Source organism: Telopea speciosissima, chromosome 3 (genome assembly GCF_018873765.1).
Source record: "Telopea speciosissima isolate NSW1024214 ecotype Mountain lineage chromosome 3, Tspe_v1, whole genome shotgun sequence".
In the NCBI taxonomy this organism is placed as follows: domain Eukaryota; kingdom Viridiplantae; phylum Streptophyta; class Magnoliopsida; order Proteales; family Proteaceae; genus Telopea; species Telopea speciosissima.
The window spans coordinates 7,410,150-7,432,171 of record NC_057918.1 but is presented as its reverse complement, the minus strand read 5'-3'; the positions used below and the strand labels follow the sequence as shown (position 1 = coordinate 7,432,171).

Sequence of the window (22,022 nt, the reverse complement as noted above, 5' to 3'; positions counted from 1 at the left end):
GGAGAAGAAGGCAGAGAAGACAGATGTAAAGTTAGAGTAATTTGATGTAGTGGCGAATATCAAGGTGATCAAAGAGGTAAGAGCATTTAAAGAGGCTAAATACCTGGTAAAAAAGGTTCCATTTTTGTTGAAACTTGGGATTACTAATGAGACCAGAGATACTATAGAGAAGGCACTATGGAGCAGTTAAAAGCCGCATCTGGTGTCGCAGCTATGGGGTAAGGAGCTTCAGAACTGCATTTCAAACATGCACAAAATATTCAATGTCTTATCAAGATGAATAACAATTATAATCAGAGATTAGTGGAGTTGGGCATACGGATACTGTGCTTTTAGTACTGCAATCTACATTGAATGATAGAATGTTGCTCCAAAGCCTCCAAACTTTATGGAAATGTCCATATCAATACTCTTAATCAGTTAGAATAATGCTTTAGAAATTATTAGTAGATGTCAGTTCCCTTAGGAGCTGCTACCTGAGAGGGAGTGGAGACTGGAGAGGGGCACATTATACAGTAATATGAGGATATGTTCCCTTCATATCCAGGAATAAAATAGAAAGGATATTCAACAACAACAAATAAAACAAAAACTAGAAAAGTGCTTTTGCATCTAGGAGATATTATGCTTGTTTTTTGGTTACCTGCTATTTGAAAAAGTGGACATTCATCTAATTCACTTTGGTTGTTGTTGTTGTTGTTGATAATGATGATGTAGGTAAGAAGGTTCTACCTTCGATGGATGGGGAGAAAATGGCAACTAGAGCTCTCATTTGCACCCAATGTTGCAACTTGGTGGTTTAGACAATCACTATTTCCCTGTTATTTTCATATCATGAATCCTCGCTTGCACCAGCCTATGCCAGCCTATGCCAATGTCAAGTTATGCACTTCTCAATCCGCTGTTACCTGAGAGCTGGATGGACGGAGCCAACTTCCTTAGGCTTCAATTACAGGTTGAGTTTTACCAAACTAGGTTGCTGAACCTTGATAGCTTAGGTCCACATGCCCAGGCTCCCAAACATGGTGGCCATTAATGAGTTCTAACATGCAATGTCAAGTGATGCACTTCTCGATCCGCTGTTACCTGAGAGCTGGATGGATGGAGTCAACTTCCTTGGGCTTCAATTTCAGGTTTAGTTTTGCCAAACTAGGTTGCTGAACCTTGATAGTTTTCAAATCCTAACAGTCCATGCCCAGGCTCCACTAATAGCAGCAAAGGAAAAGGAAGCTTTTGAATCATGGTAAATATCCTAAAGTTGATCTTCATGTATCTCCACATCCAGCGTAGTTGAGTCCGAATAGCCAATCAACTCCATGCCATTAACATGTCGATATGTCTAACATATAATCCTTGGTGCCTTGGGGAAGATATCTCAGCACTTTTCCACTGTTTTCCAATGTCATATACCATGATTCTTTTGAAAGCTTTCCAAAACTTCCAATGCGAAGGTGATTTCTGGTTTTGTGCACACTTTGCATACATTAGATTGCTTACTGCAGACGCATATGGGACACTATGCATTTCTTGTTCCTCTAAAACTGTTCTCAGACATTATTCCAAACTTGGTTTGTCATCTTTAACTATAGATGCTACACTTGAAGAACAATTCTTCATCTTGAAGTGTTAAATATAATGCAATTTTACTTCTAGTTGTATTTTCATATTGTAGTATGCTTGGTTTTCTCAAAAAAATGATACGAAAGCTCCCCGGTCTAATGCTGTTTTCAAGGTTATAAGATTCTAAGCTCACTTGCTGTTGCTTTAGCTTTTGAAAAATGTTGAACTTGTGAGGATGATTCTTGGTATTTCCACTAGGGAAACCATAACCACTAAATTACAAGGAATAGATCAGAGACTAGCAAGTTAAATAACTTTAAAGAACCAAATCCAGTATTCCTAGACTGAACACATTCACGATAAGTCACCCTACAAAGGAAGAAATATAGACTCCAACAAACTCTATTCTAAGTATGCGCAGCAGCAGCAGCAGCCTAATGAGAACAAATAAAGGAAAAAGAGGGTAGAAGAGAATGACTCCAAATGATAGACTTGGAGCTAAGACGAGGAAGAGTCATCCATTGTGCTTAATTTCTTCAGGAGGCCTTTAATATCACCCTCCAAGTTTTCTTTCACCCCCGGTAATATTTTTTCTCCTGAATTCTCCAGCACAGATGTCATAATCTCAAGGTTTTGTTTTATAAAATCTAGAGGTGCAGTGTCACCAGCAGTCAGCCTCGAAGCAGATGGGTTTGCTGAGGGCTCATTTCCTTCTGTGGGCAGAGGGGTTGGTTGCAGATGTGAGCTTTCATCAAGTCCTGATGCCCCAGAAATGGCAGACAGCCTGGAAGCAGCTGGGTTTGCTGAAGGCTCATTTCCTTCAACGGGCAGAGGGGTTGGCTGCAGATGTGAGCTTTCATCGCGTTCTGATGCCCCAGAAATGGCAGATGAATAACGAAGACGGTAATTAACAACTGCTTGTCCAAAGGGGCTGACCTTTTGGGAACTGTTGAAGGCTTCTACTGCATCGGAGCTCCTCACAAAGGCAACCCGAGCACAATTTGAATCTTTCAATACATCAGTTTCCTTTTCATTCAAAGCACCAAACCTTCCAAATATTGTGATCAGATCATCTTTCAAAGGCAAAGAGATTCCTGGTGCAAATATCAAGAGAAGAGCTGATGCGGCAGAAGATTCATCTTTGGTTTCCTCTCTGCTATGGTCCGTCTGCAAACCTGATGTGCCATCAACTTGTGGCAATTCATTTCGGGGATTCTGTGGAAATGCTTTCTCCATTTCTCCACTCTTTCTTTTAGACTTAGGTTCAGAAGATGGACGATCAGTTGCATGGGAATCTTGCCCAGATGAACCCGGATTACTCTCTAAGGACTTCCTTTTTCTACTGCCTCGAACAGCTAACTGTTCATTGTCCGTCTTAAATTTGGATTTATTATGATACACAGAGCTCCTAAATCTGGAAAAGAAACTCTTGAATGTATCAAAGCGTTGCATCCCCGTTAGATAAAAAGGATCCAAAGCTATAGTAAGAAAGTCAGAGAACATTTCATCCATAAAAGCATTGCCTTCCATGAAACTATTCTTGTAATTGCCACTATTCAGTGTTCGAGGGCTTAAGTTACCATATGTCTTGCGCTGAGCACCACTCTCCTCAGAGGGTTTCTTCTGAAGAGTCTGACCGCTATGCTTAGAGGGTTTCTTCTGAAAAGTCTGACCGCTACACCTTATGACTGGAGGGGTCCCAGTAAGCTGATCTGCATCTCTACGGATGCATTCCACTATAGAGGAAACTTTGTAAGCCTTCGGAGACACTGTTTGAGAAACGTTTGGCGAATTCAAGCTCTTCCCCCTGCTTAGGTCTGTGTAGGGAGGTGACAAGTATTTGCTCTTCTTCCTCACCCTTGGGGAGGAGCTCATCAAAGATGCTTCATCTGCTCCCTCATCGTTGTCAATGTCGGAGAATTTCTCCTCTGCAGTTGGAATAGATACTGAAAGCTTCCTTTTCTTCAGCTTCTTAGTTTGCAGACCCTTATTATTGCCACCTGAATCTTTTGCTACATTAATGCCATCTTCATAGTCCTTCTTCTTCCTTTTCTTTGAAGTAGATGCTGGTTTACCTGAGATAACTTCACCGGCAGTATCACTCTCACTCCTCCGATGATCAACATCGACATCCCCTGCCAAAAGTTCAGCCATGCTTTTCTGCTTCTTTCTCTGATATAACTTGTCATCCGAACTCCCTGGCCACCTCTGGGATGAAATTTTGCAATATTTGCCAATCTCAGGGTCTACCGGTGAAGAAAGCCACTCCACTTCAGCTGGATGTAGGTTCAATTCCCCCTCCTGACCATCTAAAATGCTCTTACACATTTCTTCATTTACAGCAGAGTCTTCAGTAGAGGCGATTCCATCGGCTTCATAGTACATGGGCAATTGCCGGTAACCTTTGGCACGATAGAAGGCTGATAAACAACTGCATAACACTTTATGCTCCAGTATACTGTTCACTGAAACAACCTCTGCAACATCGCTTAGTTGGGCAAGAAATTTAGCAGGTTCATACCGAGTGATTGTGAGTTCACCAATCCCACCATCTGGCACAGATACTCCTTCCTTGATTCCAGCATTCACAGCCAATGGTCTAGCAAATCTGTTTCGGATTTCTTCTGGTACACAAGCACAAGTCATCTCCAACTCTACACGCCTGCCAATCTCATCCACAGCCACCTGAACAGCATTAACGAAGCTCTTAGAATTGCTTTGGTTCCACATAAGTTCAAAGTTCTCCTTAAAAGGCTTTAACTGAGACGGATGACACCAAGCGAAAGTGCCATCGCCAAAGTATGCTACCAAGAGACGGTCCCTTCGACGGCACTTTGCAGCATACTTAGATGCATCAGAAGGATCATAGATCTGCCCAGGCCACCATGGGTGACTTTTAATTTTGCCCCACACAAAATCACCAACTGAGAACTCATGTTCTTGATCATATACTTCCTCCTGCTCTTCTCCACCATCTACTTCTTTCTCTTCCTTGTCTTCCACACCGTTAATCTTCTCGGTCTCCACCATGGGCACATACTTTCCTGAGAATTTATCATCTGGATTTTCCCCATTTTCAGCTAATAAACCTCCTTCGGGCTTAAGCACGGTGTTATTAACCCCGCAGCTCTTCTCATACGCCTCACAGGAACCATGAATCTCTACGACAAGCGGTACACCGTCCCCTGATACTTCAATCTTCGTAGTAGAGTCACCACCGTTCAACTCAATAGAGACATCCCCATTTAACACGATTTCCGGCAATATCTGGGGAACACTACTCTCCTTGTTTTCATTCATTGCCGAACCAGACTCTACAACAGTAACACTAACATTTCCCTCCACAATCTTCTTGTCATTCTCGTCAGGAAAACCAAACTCTTTACCATTCTCTTGCAACTCCACTGCTGCCACCCGGCTTCCATCATCCAGGACCGCATAACCAATCCCGGTTCCATCTGTCTCCTTGTCAAGCACAGATGTCACCCCTTCCATCCGAGTCGTTGCGTCACCGCCAATACCTTCCATATTGTTTATGGAAACCCTAATACCATTTTCTTGAATTCCGTCACCTCGAACATCCGATGGCAAATGTCCGGTCAAGGTCTCATTGGTAACCCTAGATTCAACTTTGATGGTCTCTTCTTCCAAGGTTTGAGCTTTAGCTGATTCCGACGCAACCCCGCCGTCCACCCCAGATTCAACTTTGATGGTCTCTTCTACCATGGTTTGAGCTTTAGCTGATTCCGACGCAACCCCGCCGTCCGCTAGGGTTTCTGGGTTTTCCATTCCAAGGGAAATGTTTCAGAGAAGCACTCTGATTTCACCACTGGGTAAGATTGAGAGAGAAAAAATTATTGTTTAGTCATCTCAGGGCTTTGATTTTCATGGATAGGTTCGAAAGAAATCATAATAAAAAATCCACTCAAAAAAACCAAACAAAGAAATAATCGAAAAAAAGTAAGAGAGAGAAGAGAAGCAACAAAAACATAATAGAATAAAATACGAGATGGGAAAGGAGAAAAATAAAAAAAAACGTAAGAACATGAGTACCTGAAGACGAAATCGATGTGTTTTTGCTCCAGTGATAGAAACTTTGTGGGATCTGCAAAGAAATCGATTCATGTGAAAGTGAAGGAAGGGGAGATCAGGGGAGAGAGAGAAAGCGAGAACACAAACATACACAGAATACAAATACGGAAACAAAAGGGTTTATAAATTCTCTTCTCCTCATATCGCGAAAAACTGATTTTTAGCGACCCAACAAATACTGAAATATCGGAAATCATTAAAAGCTGAGCATATTTCGTTGTCTGTCTGTAATGGTGGTTTCCACGTATGCAACAGAAAGTATTTATTTGGGCTTTGATTTAGGATGACACGATGGAGTTGCTAATGGACATGTCACCAGTTGGATAAGATGTTATTTTAGATGATCAACAATATCTTTCAGATTCTAATCCAACGGTTGTAGTACGATATTTTCATGGGAACATTTCCTGTATTCTTCTTGCCCATATTCCATTGAACCGAACCAATCGATCTCAACCTTTAGATGGATACATTAACTTCTTTGCACCGTTTCAAAAATCAGAATCGGATCGGTCAAATCGGCCAATTAGGATTGGGATTGATCACAATTGGAATCTGCTGTGATCAATCCCAATCCCAATCCCATCGATTCTTGATCTAAAACTTTAGATTCGTTAAGTTTTCAAATCTGAGAGATGATTCTAAGTTTTTTTGGGACCGATTATCAGCAGGGGATCTGATTTCATGTTTTGAATCTTGCCTTTGTCATTACAATTAAGGAAGTTACACCACAGCTTAATTGTATAATGTCTTTAAATATGCGGGAAAAAAATACAAGTAGATTTGACTTTATTTATTGGGAAAAGTTTTCATACGCTGTGTAAACCGTGTATGTGAGAGTCCCATAAAAAGTTGAAAAACTCATAAATCTGCATCCATTGATTAATGCCTTGAAACTCCCACCCTCTCACATACACGGTCTACACGACTGTGTATGAAAACTTTTCCCTTATTGTATACTTACTTATCTTGTAAACCTATTTTATAATTATTTTTTTCTCTTATCTCTTAGATCTAGGAAATTGTCCATTGTATTATTTGTTAAGTGGCAAATTAAAGGGACCTAGAGATTGGGCATTGGGGATGAGTAAAACTAAAGGTCCCTTCTCGTCTATTAAAAATTTGCTATGATTAGGGGTGTCAACAGATCGGGCTGGGCAGAGCATGTTAAAACCCCAGCCCAACCCTAGTGGTCTTAAAGTTGGCCCAAGACCTGCCCGGTACTGTTAAGCCTAACAAACTCTTGACCTAGGCCCAATCCTACCAAGGTTTACCCTAGTCCGGCCCAACCCTGATTGACCTTGACTGGATGGGGTCGGACTAGGTTGGCTCTGATTGACCCTGAATTGGACCCTAATCTGCTAGTTTCAGATCAGACACCCACATTGTAGCAATGGCAATAAGAGAGATTCGACCTCCATTTGAACTCCCGCAACTTACAATTTCTTCATAAACTTGTCATTTAACACCCAGTTCTAGAGATAGGGCCTCTCCATTCCATCAGAACTCCTCAAATTAGAGCATGGTAAATCATTACAGAGATCCATCGTACCAATGCATATGCAAATCAAGCGTTCAAAAAGAATGGATACAAATGAAGCCAAACAAAAATGGAAACAAGACTTAAAAAACATTCAACTATTTCATAATCAAAATGGAAAATAGAGATATGAGAATTTATTTAATTAAATAAAGATTTGAAGAACATACGTAGCTGGGGGATGGGAAAAAATCTTTATAAGATCAAATCTAGAGGTTTCCGAGTGACATCAAATTCCTCTCACACTACCATTCAGATTCTGCCTAGGCTCGAAGTGAAGAAGAAAAATGGGATACGACCCTCGGAGCTAGATCGCAAACAAAAACTTCTCCAGGTGCTCTTCCCACTATCGCCTTGGGATTTCTTCCCCCTCCTCAAAAACCAAAAACATAGTGATGAAATTCTTGGGATAATGGCTTGTGACTTTGAGATCACAGCCCTACTTTGTTTATACTACATAATAGAATGTTCTAGAATAGGTAAAAGGATAAGAATACCCCTGAAAATAAATAAAGACCAAACTACCTTGAACCCATAGAGACCCCCTTTAAAGAAAAATCTCACCTTGGGCTCGAAGTGAAGAAGAAAAAGGGATCCCCAGGTGCTCTTCCCACCGTCACCTTGGGATTTCTTCCCCCTCCTCAAAAACTAGAAACAACCAAAACCCCTAAAAGCCGAAGAAGCCAAAACCCTCCCAAAATGAAGGAGGAGAGGAAGTCGATGGCTAGGGTTCAAGAAGATGGGTTGCAAGTGAGAGCAAGGAAAACAAGGACAAGGTGGTTGCGAGCCCTAATTGGAGAAGGAAAAAGTAATGGAGAAGAAGAAAAAGGAACGACCCCCTTTAAAAATCGAAGAAGCCAAAACCCTACCAAAATGAAGGAGAGGAAGTCGGTGACTAGGGTTCAAAAAGATGGGTTGCAAGTGAGAGAAAAGAAAACAAGGAGAAAGTGGTTGCAAGCCCTACTCGGAGAAGGAAGAAGTAATGGAGAAGAAGAAAAAAGAGCGACCTCCTTTAGAGAAAAATCTCCCTTTGTCTCAATAAATTGGAGTGAGGAACAGAAAGACGCAGGGCTCGGCTGGGCAGGGCCAAGCTCAGCCCAAGGCCTCAACCCAGGAATAGCCCGACCCTACCAGGGCCAGGAAAAATTTAAATCCAATCCCACCTGAAAAAAAAAGCTGAGACCCTATTGCTCGGGTTGGGCGGGCCGAATTGACATCCCTTTGATACTCCCCTTTAGTGATGAAGGAAAGAAGTTTTAGGTCGGAGGTACAAGGTTTGTAATATTCCTACTGCCCATTAGCAAGACCATAACGAAGGATGGCAAGGAACTTCTGATGGCTCATGGAACTGATGCCTATCCTTCACTAAAGAGTGCATGCACAAAGGATATTGGGGCAAAACTTGAAAAGATTAAAAAAGAACAGGCTAAAGAGGTGAAATATGCGATCTATGAGGAACATGAACTTGTAGAGGTAGAGGGTATGGAACAACGGTAGCAGAAGTGAGAGATGGGGGTGCGCCAGGGGAGTGTTGGGGTGGGGAAGAATTGTTGAGGTGGGAGATAGGGTAGGACACGGGATTGATGAGTGAGGAGTTACAGAACAGAGGAGGAAGATGACGAGTGCCGTTTCTTGGTTTACGAGAAGAAGAATAGTAAGGTTATATTAAGGATAAAATTGGAAATTACAAAAACTATTAATTTTGGTAATGTTATCTTAGTTTAGGTACCCCAAACAGAATATGTGAAAAGTTGGGCACCTTTGCTGCAATTTCACAGAACATTAGGTACCTCAGATGCCATTATCCTAAAACTAATAATAACGAAGCCAACAAATTTTAATTATCATCAAGGGATTAGGTTGCAAACAATTGTCATAATCTAAGAAACCAAATTAGTTCCTCAAAATATTATTATTTCTAAGAAATTATTTGTTTACAAAAATATTGAAGCAAAGGATATATAAATAAAGGTCATTATTGTGTTTGTTACATGTCTGGAACAAATCTGAAGAGAACATACACAAATTCAGGTTTGCTTTTCTTTATCCAAAAAAAATAAATAAATAAAAATTTCAGGTTTGCTTCTCATCATAATTTTCATGCTCAAAGACGAGTAACACATGGACAAGTTCTTGACATATGAAGTACTATTGCACTAATGTTTGAAAATATTTGCTGCATTGGGGCTAACAAAGTGGCAATGTTTTGAGGTATGTATGCATTCCATGGCACATGTTTGGAGAGAAGATAGCATCAGGGATAACACAACAATCTCAACTGAAGAAGCTGTCAGTCCCTAGATGCTTGATTTCCTTCATATATTAGCATAGCATAGATAGTTTTAGTACAAGTTAAGGTTGGAGCAAGACCACTAGCTTTCTACATGCAGAGAGTGTTTGAAAACTTCACCTCTCCCTCTTGTATTTATTAAATTAACAGATGTTATCTGATGCATGCAACTCCTCTCAAGGATGGCCTCACAGCTGATATATTTTTGATTATTTCACTGAAATCCATTGGTTGTATTCATCCATCCTTATTATAAAGGAGCTAGAACTCCTAGAGCCTCCTCCACCATATGCCTTCATATTTACAGATGCAAAGTAAACAACAGTAAGAAATTCCAGATCAAAATAAAAATAACGTAAAGTAGAAAAACATACACAAGCTGCAGAAGGATACATACCTTTGCAACTTCAGAGGTATCAGTAGTAGTATCCATACTCCTCAAGGACATTTTAAGATTGTTCCGTTGCATGTAAACAACAGCACCTATGGGCCTGCCATCACAACCAAGTATTTCAACAATGATGCCATGTACTTAGACTAGCAAGTGTACACTTAATTTTTCATTTCCAAAGTGTAACAATACCAAAGCTTAACGAATCAGTAATGAAGAGAAGAAGAGGAGGAAGAGAAGAGAGCTGGAACTGAGACTGAGGTGGTTAAGCTATAACACGATAGAGAGTGAATGCTTCTATCATCCACTAGCTCTCTCCTTTATATTAATAAGAATCAACTCTTAGTACAAATTCTACTAAAAGTCTAAGATCAATTACAATGAGTTAAGAGCAATAGTAGTGAATAACTACTAAGTTTAATTACAATAGGAAATAGCTAATAACTAACAAACTAAAGAAACAATAACTTAGTATACAACTCAGCTATTAAATATTGTCTCATGGTACACTGTCCCATGGAATAACTATGAAATAGAACCACGATACGCACTTTAACACTACCCCTCAAGCTGCTGGAGTGTGTGCATGTATATATATATTTGCATTCCTGCTGGAAGCACGCCAATGGGAATGTTTAATAAGTTTATTGAAAGATAAACTCAAATTCTAGCTTACTGGAAGAGCAATTGGAAACACTGCTACTGCTATATAGCCAAGATCGGAGCTTATAAAGTATTTATGAGCTATAACGATAACTGATAATGGTATCCAATGATCAGAAAACCAATGCAAGCTGCTTTAAGCCATACGCTGATAGGTAGCTATAATAAGTTAAGTCAAATGCAGCCTAAAATGATTTTTGGCATGAGTAAGAAAACTGTAATAAAGGAACAGTTGAAATCATCCATGTTAGTACTAATGCCAAAGGGACCAAGGTTTGTAGACTGACGCTCCACATCGAGCATATAAGGTTTGAAACCAGAAAAATCAAAATGGCCCGTAACATAGGTGTAGTTTTTGGGATTTTGATTAGATTGAAAGAAAATATCGGTGTCGGCTGTGACATACCGATGAAAGATATTTAGGACAGCAGTAGAATCGGTGGCAGAAAAATCTTTACGAAGGGGAGCTTTAAATGCTCGAGCAGAAGGAGGTATCCAGTTCTGCGAGTGGAATCCAGGCATATTGCGTGGAACATAAGAAGAAACTGAATGGCGAGAAGAAGAGCCAATCGAGGTATTAGATGAGCCGGGTATGGCGGATCTAAGAGAAGGAGTACTAGCAGTTCTAGCTAAGGAAGGAGAACCAGTAGAACGTCGGCGGAAATATAGATTATTTCCAGAAGCCTGTAGTTCAAAGGTAGGAGGAGAAGGAGCAGTGATATTTTGAGGGGTATCAAGAATATCGGAGAGCATCCATTCCTGGGGAAGTTGGATATCATGCCAATCGAGTAAACGAGGTTGGATCTCGTGTTCGAATGGTTTTGGTTCGAAAAGTTCGACGAACCGTTGTGTGGCATATATAGACGACATTCTCGTCTTCTCCGATTCCCCTACTGAACATACGAAACACATTCGTATCATCAGTGATTTATTCCTCAAACATGGAATAATTCTTTCTCCCACGAAAATCGAACTCGAAAATACTCGGATCGAATTTCTTGGTCTCATCCTTAGTGATCAAGGCCTCCAACTCCAAGATCACATCCTGATTAAAATTAAGGATTTTCCTTCTGTCCTCCGTGACAAACAGCATCTCCAACAGTTCTTAGGCATTTTGAACTATGGACGCACTTACATAAAAGACCTCTCAACTAAAGAAAAAAGTCTTTTATTAAAATTGAAAAAAGATGTTGACTTTTCGTGGACCCCATCTGACACACAGATAGTCCTTGACATACAGGCCGAGATTACCCAATCGTGTCCGTCTGTTTACTTCCCTCTTGCTGGTGATCTCTTAATATTAGAAACTGATGCTAGCAATGAACATTGGGGATGTGTCCTAAAAGCACGACCCCTCAAAAACCCTTCGGATGAACAAATTTGCGGATATAACTCTGGCAAGTTTACCCCGGATCAACAGAATTATAATATCTATGAAAAAGAAATTCTTGCCATTATAAATGCCATTCAACGGTTTAGAATTTATCTTTTACCTGAAAAGTTTCTCATTAGAACTGATAATCAAGCAGTTCGTGATTTTCTTAAAACCAAAATCAAAGAAACTAATTCTCGCCGTATTAATTGGGCCAATCTTATTAACCAATATCAGTATGAAATTGTACATGTTAAAGGTACTGACAATTTTCTGGCTGATTATCTTAGCAGGCCGCCGACGTCATGAATCCTCGGCATCCCCCGGATAAGGGTAAAGGTAAAGCTCACGCGACACCACATCGCAAGAGCAAAAAGAAAGCCTCTTCTCTTGGCTTACTCCCTACCCCCCGTGGTGGTATTAAAAGAGAACCCCAAGTAACAGCGGCAGTACCTACCCAATGGACTCCCCCTGGTTACATTCGAATTCCTGCCACAACAGCGGAATTCTCTCCTTCCCCTTCTCAGCCATTTAGTCCCTATTTCTTCCCAGGAAATAGTCAAGAACAGGACAGTCAGGATCCTTTTTATTTGTGGAATATACCCCCAGCCAGCTACTGCCAGATTGTACAAAAACAATCAGCGGCTAATATTCCGCCTTTACAATTTGGTCAGTCGGTCTCCAACACCACTGATTTCTTTCATCACGATGGCATACCTACCAAGTGGTACCATCAGTGTTCCAATTTACATACAGAGAAAGAGAAGGAGAAGATTGGAGAAGATTAGAGAGAAGGGCGAGAGGTGGAACTCGAGAGCTGGCGGAGCTAGGTCTGCTTTCTCTGAAGAAAAGAGTTGCCTTATATAGAGAGGAGAGGTCGGTTACGGATTCCAAAAATTTATTTCAATTCCGGAATAGTAACTGCTGACATGTGCTGACGTAGGGCGGCTGGTACTATTCAGCACTGTTCATGGGTCCAGATGACGTCATGGGTGGCGTAGGGCGGCGCATGACGTTTGCTGACGTCGGGTGACGTAGGGCGGCTGCACTATCCATGGGACCATGCTGATGTCGTGATGACGTTAGTCTGATCCAAGATTGATGTCATCGTCGTCATGACCGGCAAAGAGAGGATTGGGCTCGTTGAGGAGAGCCTCATTGGCGGCTTCCTGAGCAGCGAGTTCGGCGGCGTCGGCTGCAGCCATGGTTTCAACGGCTTCGGCAACATCGGCGAGGAGAGTGCCAGGGATGTCGAGGACGGGAGAGAGTGTCTGGAGTTGGTCGATCAGTTGGAATGTATCGGCAGCAACTTCATCAGGGATCTCGTAATCCATCATGAACTGGGTGACGAAGAGTCGTCTTCCGTCTGAGACAAGATAACGGTATCGTGGACAACCGTTGGGATGAGTGAGTCCGAGAGCTTCTTTGTGTAAGGCGATCAAGGACTGTTTGTACAGGTTTTCCGCATGTATCTGCAAATTAGCAATATGCAGAGCTTCGGCCTCGTCTGTAACAAGAGAAGGTTCTGCTAAAGAGTAGCAGGAGGCGGGGCGGAGATGCCAGAGCTGATAAGGCTGGAAGAAGCGTTCGCGTTCACGCCAACCGAGGGTGCTGCAAATGGTGAATTCAAGTCCACCAGAGAATCTCCAATTGGCGACAGCATGGGCGATCATAGTTCTGATCATCATGGGCAATTGGTCGAGGACAGCAGTATTATCACTAGAGAAGACCAGTTGGCCTACTAGTCCCCATTCAACAGCAGCAATACTCCATGGTTCGGAGCCAGGGTAGAAGATAAGGCGGTACTGATTATGTTGTTCAGTCCGTATTATATTTTTGGGAAATTCCAGCATAAAATCTTGATAGCGCTGGTATTGGTCATGATCCAAATGACGTAGAATCATTGGAAATATTTCCCGGGGAAGGATTTCTTTAGCTTTTAAATATAAGCAGATTTTGTATGCTTTATAGAAGAGAGCATCTTTTAAATGATCTTCAATACAATCTGCAATCTGAAGAAAGCTGTGTACTTTCTCAGGGGAAGTAACATCGTCCCAATCAGTGTGTCTAATTGAGTCGAGTACAATAGACTGAAGGCTAAGCTGCTTGGCATAGAAAGATCCAAGAGCCTTGGAGAAGGCGGTAAGAGCAGTACGAAACGGCTTTTTCTGGCCGGCAACCTGCGTCTTCCACAAAGTGTTCAACTGATGGTACCACTTGGTAGGTATGCCATCGTGATGAAAGAAATCAGTGGTGTTGGAGACCGACTGACCAAATTGTGAAGGCGGAATATTAGCCGCTGATTGTTTTTGTACAATCTGGGAGTAGCTGGCTGGGGGTATATTCCACAAATAAAAAGGATCCTGACTGTCCTGTTCTTGACTATTTCCGGGGAAGAAATAGGGACTAAATGGCTGAGAAGGGGAAGGAGAGAATTCCGCTGTTGTGGCAGGAATTCGAATGTAACCGGGGAGTCCATTGGGTAGGTATCGCACATTACTGGGGTTCTCTAATGAGAATACCACCACGGGGGGTAGGGAGTAAGCCAAGAGAAGAGGCTTTCTTTTTGCTCTTGCGATGTGGTGTCGCGTGAGCTTTACCTTTACCCTTATCCGGGGGATGCCGAGGATTCATGACGTCGGCGGCCTGCTAAGATAATCAGCCAGAAAATTGTCAGTACCTTTAACATGTACAATTTCATACTGATATTGGTTAATAAGATTGGCCCAATTAATACGGCGAGAATTAGTTTCTTTGATTTTTGTTTTAAGAAAATCACGAACTGCTTGATTATTAGTTCTAATGAGAAACTTTTCAGGTAAAAGATAAATTCTAAACCGTTGAATGGCATTTACAATGGCAAGAATTTCTTTTTCATAGTTATTATAATTCTGTTGAGCCGGGGTAAACTTGCCAGAGTTATATCCGCAAATTTGTTCATCCGAAGGGTTTTTGAGGGGTCGTGCTTTTAGGACACATCCCCAATGTTCATTGCTAGCATCAGTTTCTAATATTAAGAGATCACCAGCAAGAGGGAAGTAAACAGACGGACACGATTGGGTAATCTCGGCCTGTATGTCAAGGACTATCTGTGTGTCAGATGGGGTCCACGAAAAGTCAACATCTTTTTTCAATTTTAATAAAAGACTTTTTTCTTTAGTTGAGAGGTCTTTTATGTAAGTGCGTCCATAGTTCAAAATGCCTAAGAACTGTTGGAGATGCTGTTTGTCACGGAGGACAGAAGGAAAATCCTTAATTTTAATCAGGATGTGATCTTGGAGTTTGAGGCCTTGATCACTAAGGATGAGACCAAGAAATTCGATCCGAGTTTTTTCGAGTTCGATTTTCGTGGGAGAAAGAATTATTCCATGTTTGAGGAATAAATCACTGATGATACGAAGGTGTTTCGTATGTTCAGTAGGGGAATCGGAGAAGACGAGAATGTCGTCTATATATGCCACACAAAAAGAGAGGGAACCAAAGATGGAGTCAATCCAACGTTGGAAAACCTGAGGGGCAGTACATAATCCGAAGGGCATAACCGTCCATTGGTAATGGCGATTAAAAGGAGTGGAGAAAGCTGTGAGAGGTTTGGATTCCTCAGTAAGCTTAATTTGCCAGAAGCCAGATTTTAAGTCGAACTTACTGTAAATCTTAGCCTGTTTGGCACGGTGGATAAGAACGTCTTTTCGCGGAATGAAATATCCGTCGAAGACAATGTGCTGGTTTAAACGTTTGTAGTTTATAACCATACGGGCTTTGCCACGTTTTATTTCCGCATGATTGCGTACCATAAAAGCAGGGCAAGAGTGAGGACTTGTTGAAGGTTCAATAAGTCGGAGTGCCAATAATTCGGAGATCTGTTTATCGAATTCTTCGATATCGGCTTTGATGTAAAGGATGGGTTTTACCCTAATAATCGTGTTAGGATTAGTTAGTTGGATAGAACACCAACGAGGGCTTTTTTCCCAATGAAGGAGGGGTTGGTCAGTAAAATGAGAAGAGAGTTTGTCAAGGAGCCAATGGGAAATGGCAGAGGTGACAGACTGTGACCAATCAACAGAGGGAACCTGTTGGAGAACAGAAGAAGAAATCCTTTGAGGAGTAAAACTGAAATCATCACAAACAGATTTGTGAGAGAGGAGTAAGGGAAGAGAAACATCACCAGAGGGATGGTGTATTTGAACAGAATCAGAATGCAGGATGAACGGTAGATACTTATGCATAAAGTTCGTACCAAGGATGAAATCACCATGCATAGTGGGAAAACAAGTAATTTTTGGAATTATAAATCGCTTGTTTTGGAAGAAGATTGGGATATTGTGAGCTCGATACTCAAGGGTCGTTGTGGGACCCGAAACACCACTAATATACGTGGGTTGTTCTAATTTTTCCCAAAGATGGCCAGGAAGTGCAGTTGTTTTACAAATGCATCCGGTAGCACCGGTATCCATAAGGACATCGAGCATATAAGGTTTGAAACCAGAAAAATCAAAATGGCCCGTAACATAGGTGTAGTTTTTGGGATTTTGATTAGATTGAAAGAAAATATCGGTGTCGGCTGTGACATACCGATGAAAGATATTTATGACAGCAGTGACAACAGGGGTGTCAATGCCTTGACGAAAGAGAGCCGTGAGTTCAATCTGAATGAGACCAATGTGAATGGATCTCAAACGAGGATGTTTGGCTACTAATCGTTGGATTTGAGCCGGATTGAACAGGGAGATCTCAAGAGACGCGTCATCTGTAGACTGAGCAGTGGAATTGCCACATGCTTGGTCAAAGAAACGTCGAGACCAGAGGTTAAGCTTGGAAAGCTTGTAAACCTCGTCATGTTTAATGGATTTTAGCTTAGTGAAGAGATTAGGGTCAAAAGAGACATCTTCACGAATAAGGTGTTTGAGAGAAACCGAGTCGTTTTCAGAAGAGGGAATCGGTTGGATTGCAACAGGAGTCGAATCGGTAGTGGATTCGTCTTCCATGAAGATGAAATCAGACGAGTCGTTATCAGAACCAGAGAAATCCGATTCAGAGAAGACTTCATAGAGAAGTTCTGTGGGGTCAGATACGTCGGACCAGAAAAGAATCTCGTAGTTGCATTCGTCTAGGTAACGAATCATTTTACGGGCATTCTGGGATTTGTTAGGGCATTCATTAGCAAAGTGGCCCTTTGCATTACAGAGGTAGCAGGTACATTGAGATTTATCCTTTTTACCAGTGTAAGGGGTACGTTTAGAAACAAAGCGTTTTTTGGTAAAACATTTGTTCTTGGACGAAGAAGAGTTTTTTGGGAAGTCTTTTTTATGGAATTTCTTCCAATGATACCTTTTTTTCGTGGAACGAAAAGGAAAGGATTTGAAAGACGTGGGTTTGGAGAAATGAGATGGCTTAGTACCAAACTCAAACTCATTTTGAAGCAGATCCTTAGGATTACTCTCTTGGCTTGCACTGGATTTCCAAGGACATGGTATATTGACTGAATATATCCAGTGTGTCCAAATATTGGGCCATCCATACACAAACACAAAATAAAAAAGCTGCCCAAAGAAAAGGTTGATATGGTTCCCCATTGAGTTGGAGAAGAAGAGCCCCACATAAGTTTTCGTTAAGATTTAGGAATATGCGCATATTAAATCAGTTTGCTTCTCCTTTGATGCTTTCCTAATATGGGGTTGCAAAATAAAGAATGAACAAATTAGAGCAATCCAGGGCGTCGCCCTTATTCATGATAAGTTGCGAGAAACTCGTTTGAGATGGCATGGACATGTGCAACAGAGGCCTTTGAATACTCTAGTATGGAGAAGTGATTTCTTTCAAATTGAAGGAGCTAAAAGAGATAGAAGTAAGCCTAAAATAACCATAGGAGAAGTGGAGAGGAAAGACATGTATAGCTTAGGACTGGAATCTTGTATGGCTTTGAATAGAGCTGATTGGAGAAATAGGATCCATATAGCCGACCTCATATAGTAGTGGTAAGGCTGAGTGAGTAATAGTAATGTGGGGTTGCAGCAAGAACCAGTTCAGCTGGGAGTTTCCAACAATTCTAAAGGTGGTGGATTAGTTTCATCATTATTGATTCTACCCATTATCATTCCTAACCAAAAGTCATCTCCTTTTCCTTTTCTCTCTTTTCCTTCCTAGGTTTAGTGAATAGGGAAAAAAGTGACAAGCCTGAACAGATATTGAATGGAAAAGAATGTTTTCTCATTTTCTAACCACCCCCCCCCCCCAAACAAAAGAGGGGGGGAAGAATAACTCCACTTCTCATACTGCTCTACAATCCCCATCATCAAATACCAGTTTCATGCAGACAGCATCTGGTCAAACTTGATGGTCCATACTGCATATGCGAGTTATGAACTTATGATTTTGGTCGAAGACCAATCCAAACTCCAACCCAATATTTCGGCAGTTTGGATGCCCACCTAAAAAAAAAACATGAAGAAGAAAAACTTCATAACATGAAAGAAAGTTAGTACTGTCAGTCCAAAAACACATTGCTCAGACAAATCACCTTAAACCAGCTGCAGCACTCCTTACACTAAGTTCCTTGCCAATCTCATCACTTAAGTCAGAATTTCCATCAGCTCTAATTCCCTAATAACAACAAAAACCCAATCAAGCTTGCTTAGAACTTTCCAAGATAATAATAAAAATAAAAAATAGGGAACAAGCAGTATTAATGATATCTAATGTAGTTTGTATTCTTTAAGTAGGAGCCCTAAAGGAAGCAAAAGCAACAAACAAAGAGCTACAGCAATAAATACAGTAGGGTATTTCCACTTCCATTTAAAAACATTTCCAAAACAGTGAACAATTAGTTGACTATTATCAGTCAATAGGTTAAGACCTGAGTAGAAGTTCATGATCCAATCAGTACATGTATAAAAATGCCTGGTTCCCACCACCTTAAATACATTGATTGAAACACTAGACACCAGATGTTAATAAGTAATGAAATCTGCCAGTTAAATGTGAGAGACTAAAATAATACCAGACACTCCCCATAGAATCCTTTCCCCAATCGAACCTTGAAAGCTTTATCCAGCAACTTATTTGCAGCATTCTGGCGTGCAGAAATATAAGAAATTCCCTTTGCAATTAAATCCATAGAACTGATCTCCAGTAACTGCATACAGGAACAGCTTGAAGCCAATTAAAGAATGACAATAAATTATGACTTCAGAAATTGAACTACCAAGATGATGCTGACAAAGGAACACAAACTAACAATGGGCCAAACTTGGTTCGATACCACTAAGGTGACAGTCGCCTAAACCCCACAAAATCTGCCTAGACGACGCCTTGACAATTATGAACTCAACTCAGCGTATCCCAACTAAATGGGGTTGGCTACATGGATTCTTTTTCTCCAATCAACTATATTCAAAGCCATTTGTCACTAGACCTAAGCTATGCATGTCTCACCATTTCTCCTAGAGTTATTTTAGGCGTACCACCCTATCCCTGGCTCTTTTAGCTCCTCCAATCTCAATCAAATCACCCTTCCATACTAGAACATCCAAGGCCTCCATTGCACATGTCGATGCCACTTCAAACGACTTTCTCACAACCTATCATGTATCGGAGCTACTCCTAAATTAGCTCCAACTTGTTCATTCCTCATTTTTTCTTTTCTAGTATTAAAAAAACTCATCCATCTCTGCATCCTCATTTAAGCTACACTAAGTTTGTTTATTTGTTGTTTCTTCATTGTAAACATTTAGCTCCATACATCATTATTGGTCGTATTATTGTCCTATAAAATTTTCATTTGAGTCGAGTCATGGGCCTGTCGTGTTGTTTGTAACCCAGGGGGGGGGGAATGGAAAACCTCAAAAGTAAAATAGATAAAATGTAAGAACAGAATACATACTAGAAATTAGAATAAAAGGAAGATCAATCCTTGAAGATGTTCAATGGTAGCCAGATGGTGTTTCTTGACCATCGTTTCTCATCAGAATTTGTCAAGATGACCGGATTTTGGGTCTCGCTCTTCCACTTCTCTCTTGGAAGAAGCCCAAAGCTACCTTTGGAGTGTAGATGACCAGGTAGGGCTAAAACTCTCAATACTTCTTTTATTCTGTTTTTGTGTCTTTCTTTTTATTTTAATAATTACCCAATAGCCCAACTTTCAGTTCGACTAGACTGGCGGTTCATAGTTCGGCTTGAATGGTTCAATGAGAACCATGCTGGTTCGAACTTTCTGTCCAGTTCTCAACTGAGCAATTAAAATGTTCTTACAAAAATAACCAGTATCAATCCTTTTCAATATCCTCCCACCAAGACTGAGTTTGATAGCATACCTAATGATTTAAAAAAAAAAAAAGGAACCATTTATCTATGTATGTATTTGATTGTACAGGTTTGCCTATCAATATCCTGCCATTGTGCAAGAAACAAACCAATGATCAAATGAAAGAGAAATCAACAGCACAAAAAGATTTCTGTAAATAAAGGCAAGAACCTTCTCACAATCCAAACACAAGTATGACACTAAAGTATAAGTGGATCCCGAAAAATTATTTCCTTCCGTCCCCCTTCTTGGAATTTCTTTCCATTGAAACACAGTATCAATGTCTTTGAACCAGGGAACAGTCGACAACTAACCCATTAAACAGCTCATATTTGTAGACAGACATGAAGTCAACCACTCCAGTCTCAGATATGGTTATTTTGTGTTGTTTCCAACTATCTCAAGAAATTGCACATGGAAGAATTTCAACAAGATTTCATTAATTCCAGATCCAAAAGACCCACTTCCTCCAATAAAAGAAGAACCTTCACCTGCCTTGGTTCATTCCAAGGCAAGTCAAAGAGCAGGGGGAAAAGCCAGCATTAGCAATGAATGTTACAAAATCCTTGAACAATCACGGGATAATGTATAGTCAATATAATGAACCTGATCAAACACATAAGGATTAGTGATGCAATTCAGCTTCGAACGCAGTTCACCTAGTCCAATATTAAATGCTTTGATGTCAGGTAGGCTCCACCGGCGAAGATCTCCATCTTCAATGTATCTGAGGACCATTGCTAGACAATCTCTGTCTTCACGGTTTAATAAGCCTGGAACCGCTCCCTGTTCCAAATAAAGCCAGAAGCCTTGTGCATAAATTAATAAGCCATTAAAAGAAACAAGTAGCAACTACGGTCTAAACCATAATAACTACTACTACTTACACCTGCAGATTCCTGTTCTTTGCATTTATTAGCAAAGTAGTCATAGGCAGCGCTTGAGCTACTTTTCTCGACATCAATATAAAATGTTAAATTTGTAGGACAATCTTCTGCTGGGGAGATCTTCGCCAGTGTAGACTTTCGGTGATCAAAGGCTGTCACCCTGATTGAACCAAACTTTACTCAAATAAGCTAAACTACCTAGTAGACTTACATTTGAGATAAAGAACATCAAAATAACTCTACCTATATGAATTTACAAACGTAATTAATTTATAAAAACAAATTAGGTTATTTCAGACAATTGGAAGACAAGAAAAGATATAAGCTTACCGGCCCATGAATCGTGAAAGCTCCATTGCGAATCCTTTCGGTCCAACAAAGTCGACAAGATAACACGTCTGGAAGCCTTCGAAATGCAAATCTTCAACCCTAAGATGAAGAAACAAAAAAAGAAACCTAAGAGACGAACTCCACAACCGAGGAAAATAAATAGACCACTTAAATTAACAAACAAAGATGGAAGATGAAGTAAGATTCTATCAAACCTGAGAGGCTCGACGGAGGAGAAGGGCAATATGAGACAAGGTAGATTGAAATGGGAATGGTAGAGACGAGCGAAAAGAGCTCCATATGCTCCCGAGAAAGATGGATAGTTGTATAGCACAAGGTTGGGGACTTTATCTTCAGCAGCTCTTAACAGGGCATCCAGTGCCGCCTTTGATCTAAATGTTCGAGCTTGTATCATAAGAGAGGCTGAAATACACCATTTCCGCGAGACCAGAGACAGAAATAAGGCCATGGACAGTTACACTTCAACCGTTCAACATCCATTCACTGTATCATCCTTTCTCAAATCATCTCCAGTATTTATCATGTCTGGCATTCAGTGCGAAGCTTTCAAATATCGAGCAGATGGTGCTCTTCGATT

The 22,022-nt window shown here is 40.8% G+C and overlaps 2 protein-coding genes across 6 annotated transcripts; both read right to left on the bottom strand.

Moving 5' to 3' along the window:
• Window positions 1-1,787: 1,787 nt before the first annotated feature.
• Window positions 1,788-5,732, bottom strand: LOC122654335. 2 transcript variants are annotated; one of them, XM_043848389.1, is made up of 3 exons: window positions 5,614-5,687; window positions 3,207-5,377; window positions 1,788-3,170 (listed from the first exon to the last, which is right to left on the bottom strand). In XM_043848389.1, exons 2-3 carry the CDS (start codon window positions 5,347-5,349, stop codon window positions 2,059-2,061), a joined length of 3,255 nt encoding a protein of 1,084 aa, XP_043704324.1. In that variant the 5' UTR covers window positions 5,350-5,377; window positions 5,614-5,687; the 3' UTR covers window positions 1,788-2,058. The 2 variants fall into 2 exon arrangements, with proteins under 2 accessions (XP_043704324.1, XP_043704323.1); XM_043848388.1 differs by having other exon boundaries at window positions 1,788-5,377; window positions 5,614-5,732.
• Window positions 5,733-9,343: 3,611 nt separating this feature from the next.
• LOC122653481 lies at window positions 9,344-22,022 on the bottom strand. 4 transcript variants are annotated; one of them, XM_043847327.1, is made up of 8 exons: window positions 21,640-22,015; window positions 21,425-21,523; window positions 21,095-21,254; window positions 20,814-20,993; window positions 18,906-19,040; window positions 18,426-18,508; window positions 9,880-9,973; window positions 9,344-9,775 (listed from the first exon to the last, which is right to left on the bottom strand). In XM_043847327.1, exons 1-8 carry the CDS (start codon window positions 21,891-21,893, stop codon window positions 9,692-9,694), a joined length of 1,089 nt encoding a protein of 362 aa, XP_043703262.1. In that variant the 5' UTR covers window positions 21,894-22,015; the 3' UTR covers window positions 9,344-9,691. The 4 variants fall into 4 exon arrangements, 3 of the variants coding, with proteins under 3 accessions (XP_043703262.1, XP_043703261.1, XP_043703263.1); XM_043847326.1 differs by having other exon boundaries at window positions 20,814-20,998; window positions 21,097-21,254; XR_006331819.1 differs by lacking the exon at window positions 18,426-18,508 and having other exon boundaries at window positions 20,814-20,998; window positions 21,097-21,254; window positions 21,640-22,021.

Excerpts from the sequence above, each read along its gene's own strand:
- LOC122654335 (XM_043848388.1), bottom strand. The coding sequence starts at position 5,349 with ATGGAAAACCCAGAAACCCTAGCGGACGGCGGGGTTGCGTCGGAATCA.
- LOC122653481 (XM_043847326.1), bottom strand. The coding sequence starts at position 21,893 with ATGGCCTTATTTCTGTCTCTGGTCTCGCGGAAATGGTGTATTTCAGCC. Across the intron at positions 18,509-18,905 it reads GATTCTATGGGGAGTGTCTG|GGAATTAGAGCTGATGGAAA; the intron begins GTATTATTTTAG and ends TGTTGTTATTAG. Across the intron at positions 9,776-9,879 it reads ATACCTCTGAAGTTGCAAAG|GCATATGGTGGAGGAGGCTC; the intron begins GTATGTATCCTT and ends GTAAATATGAAG.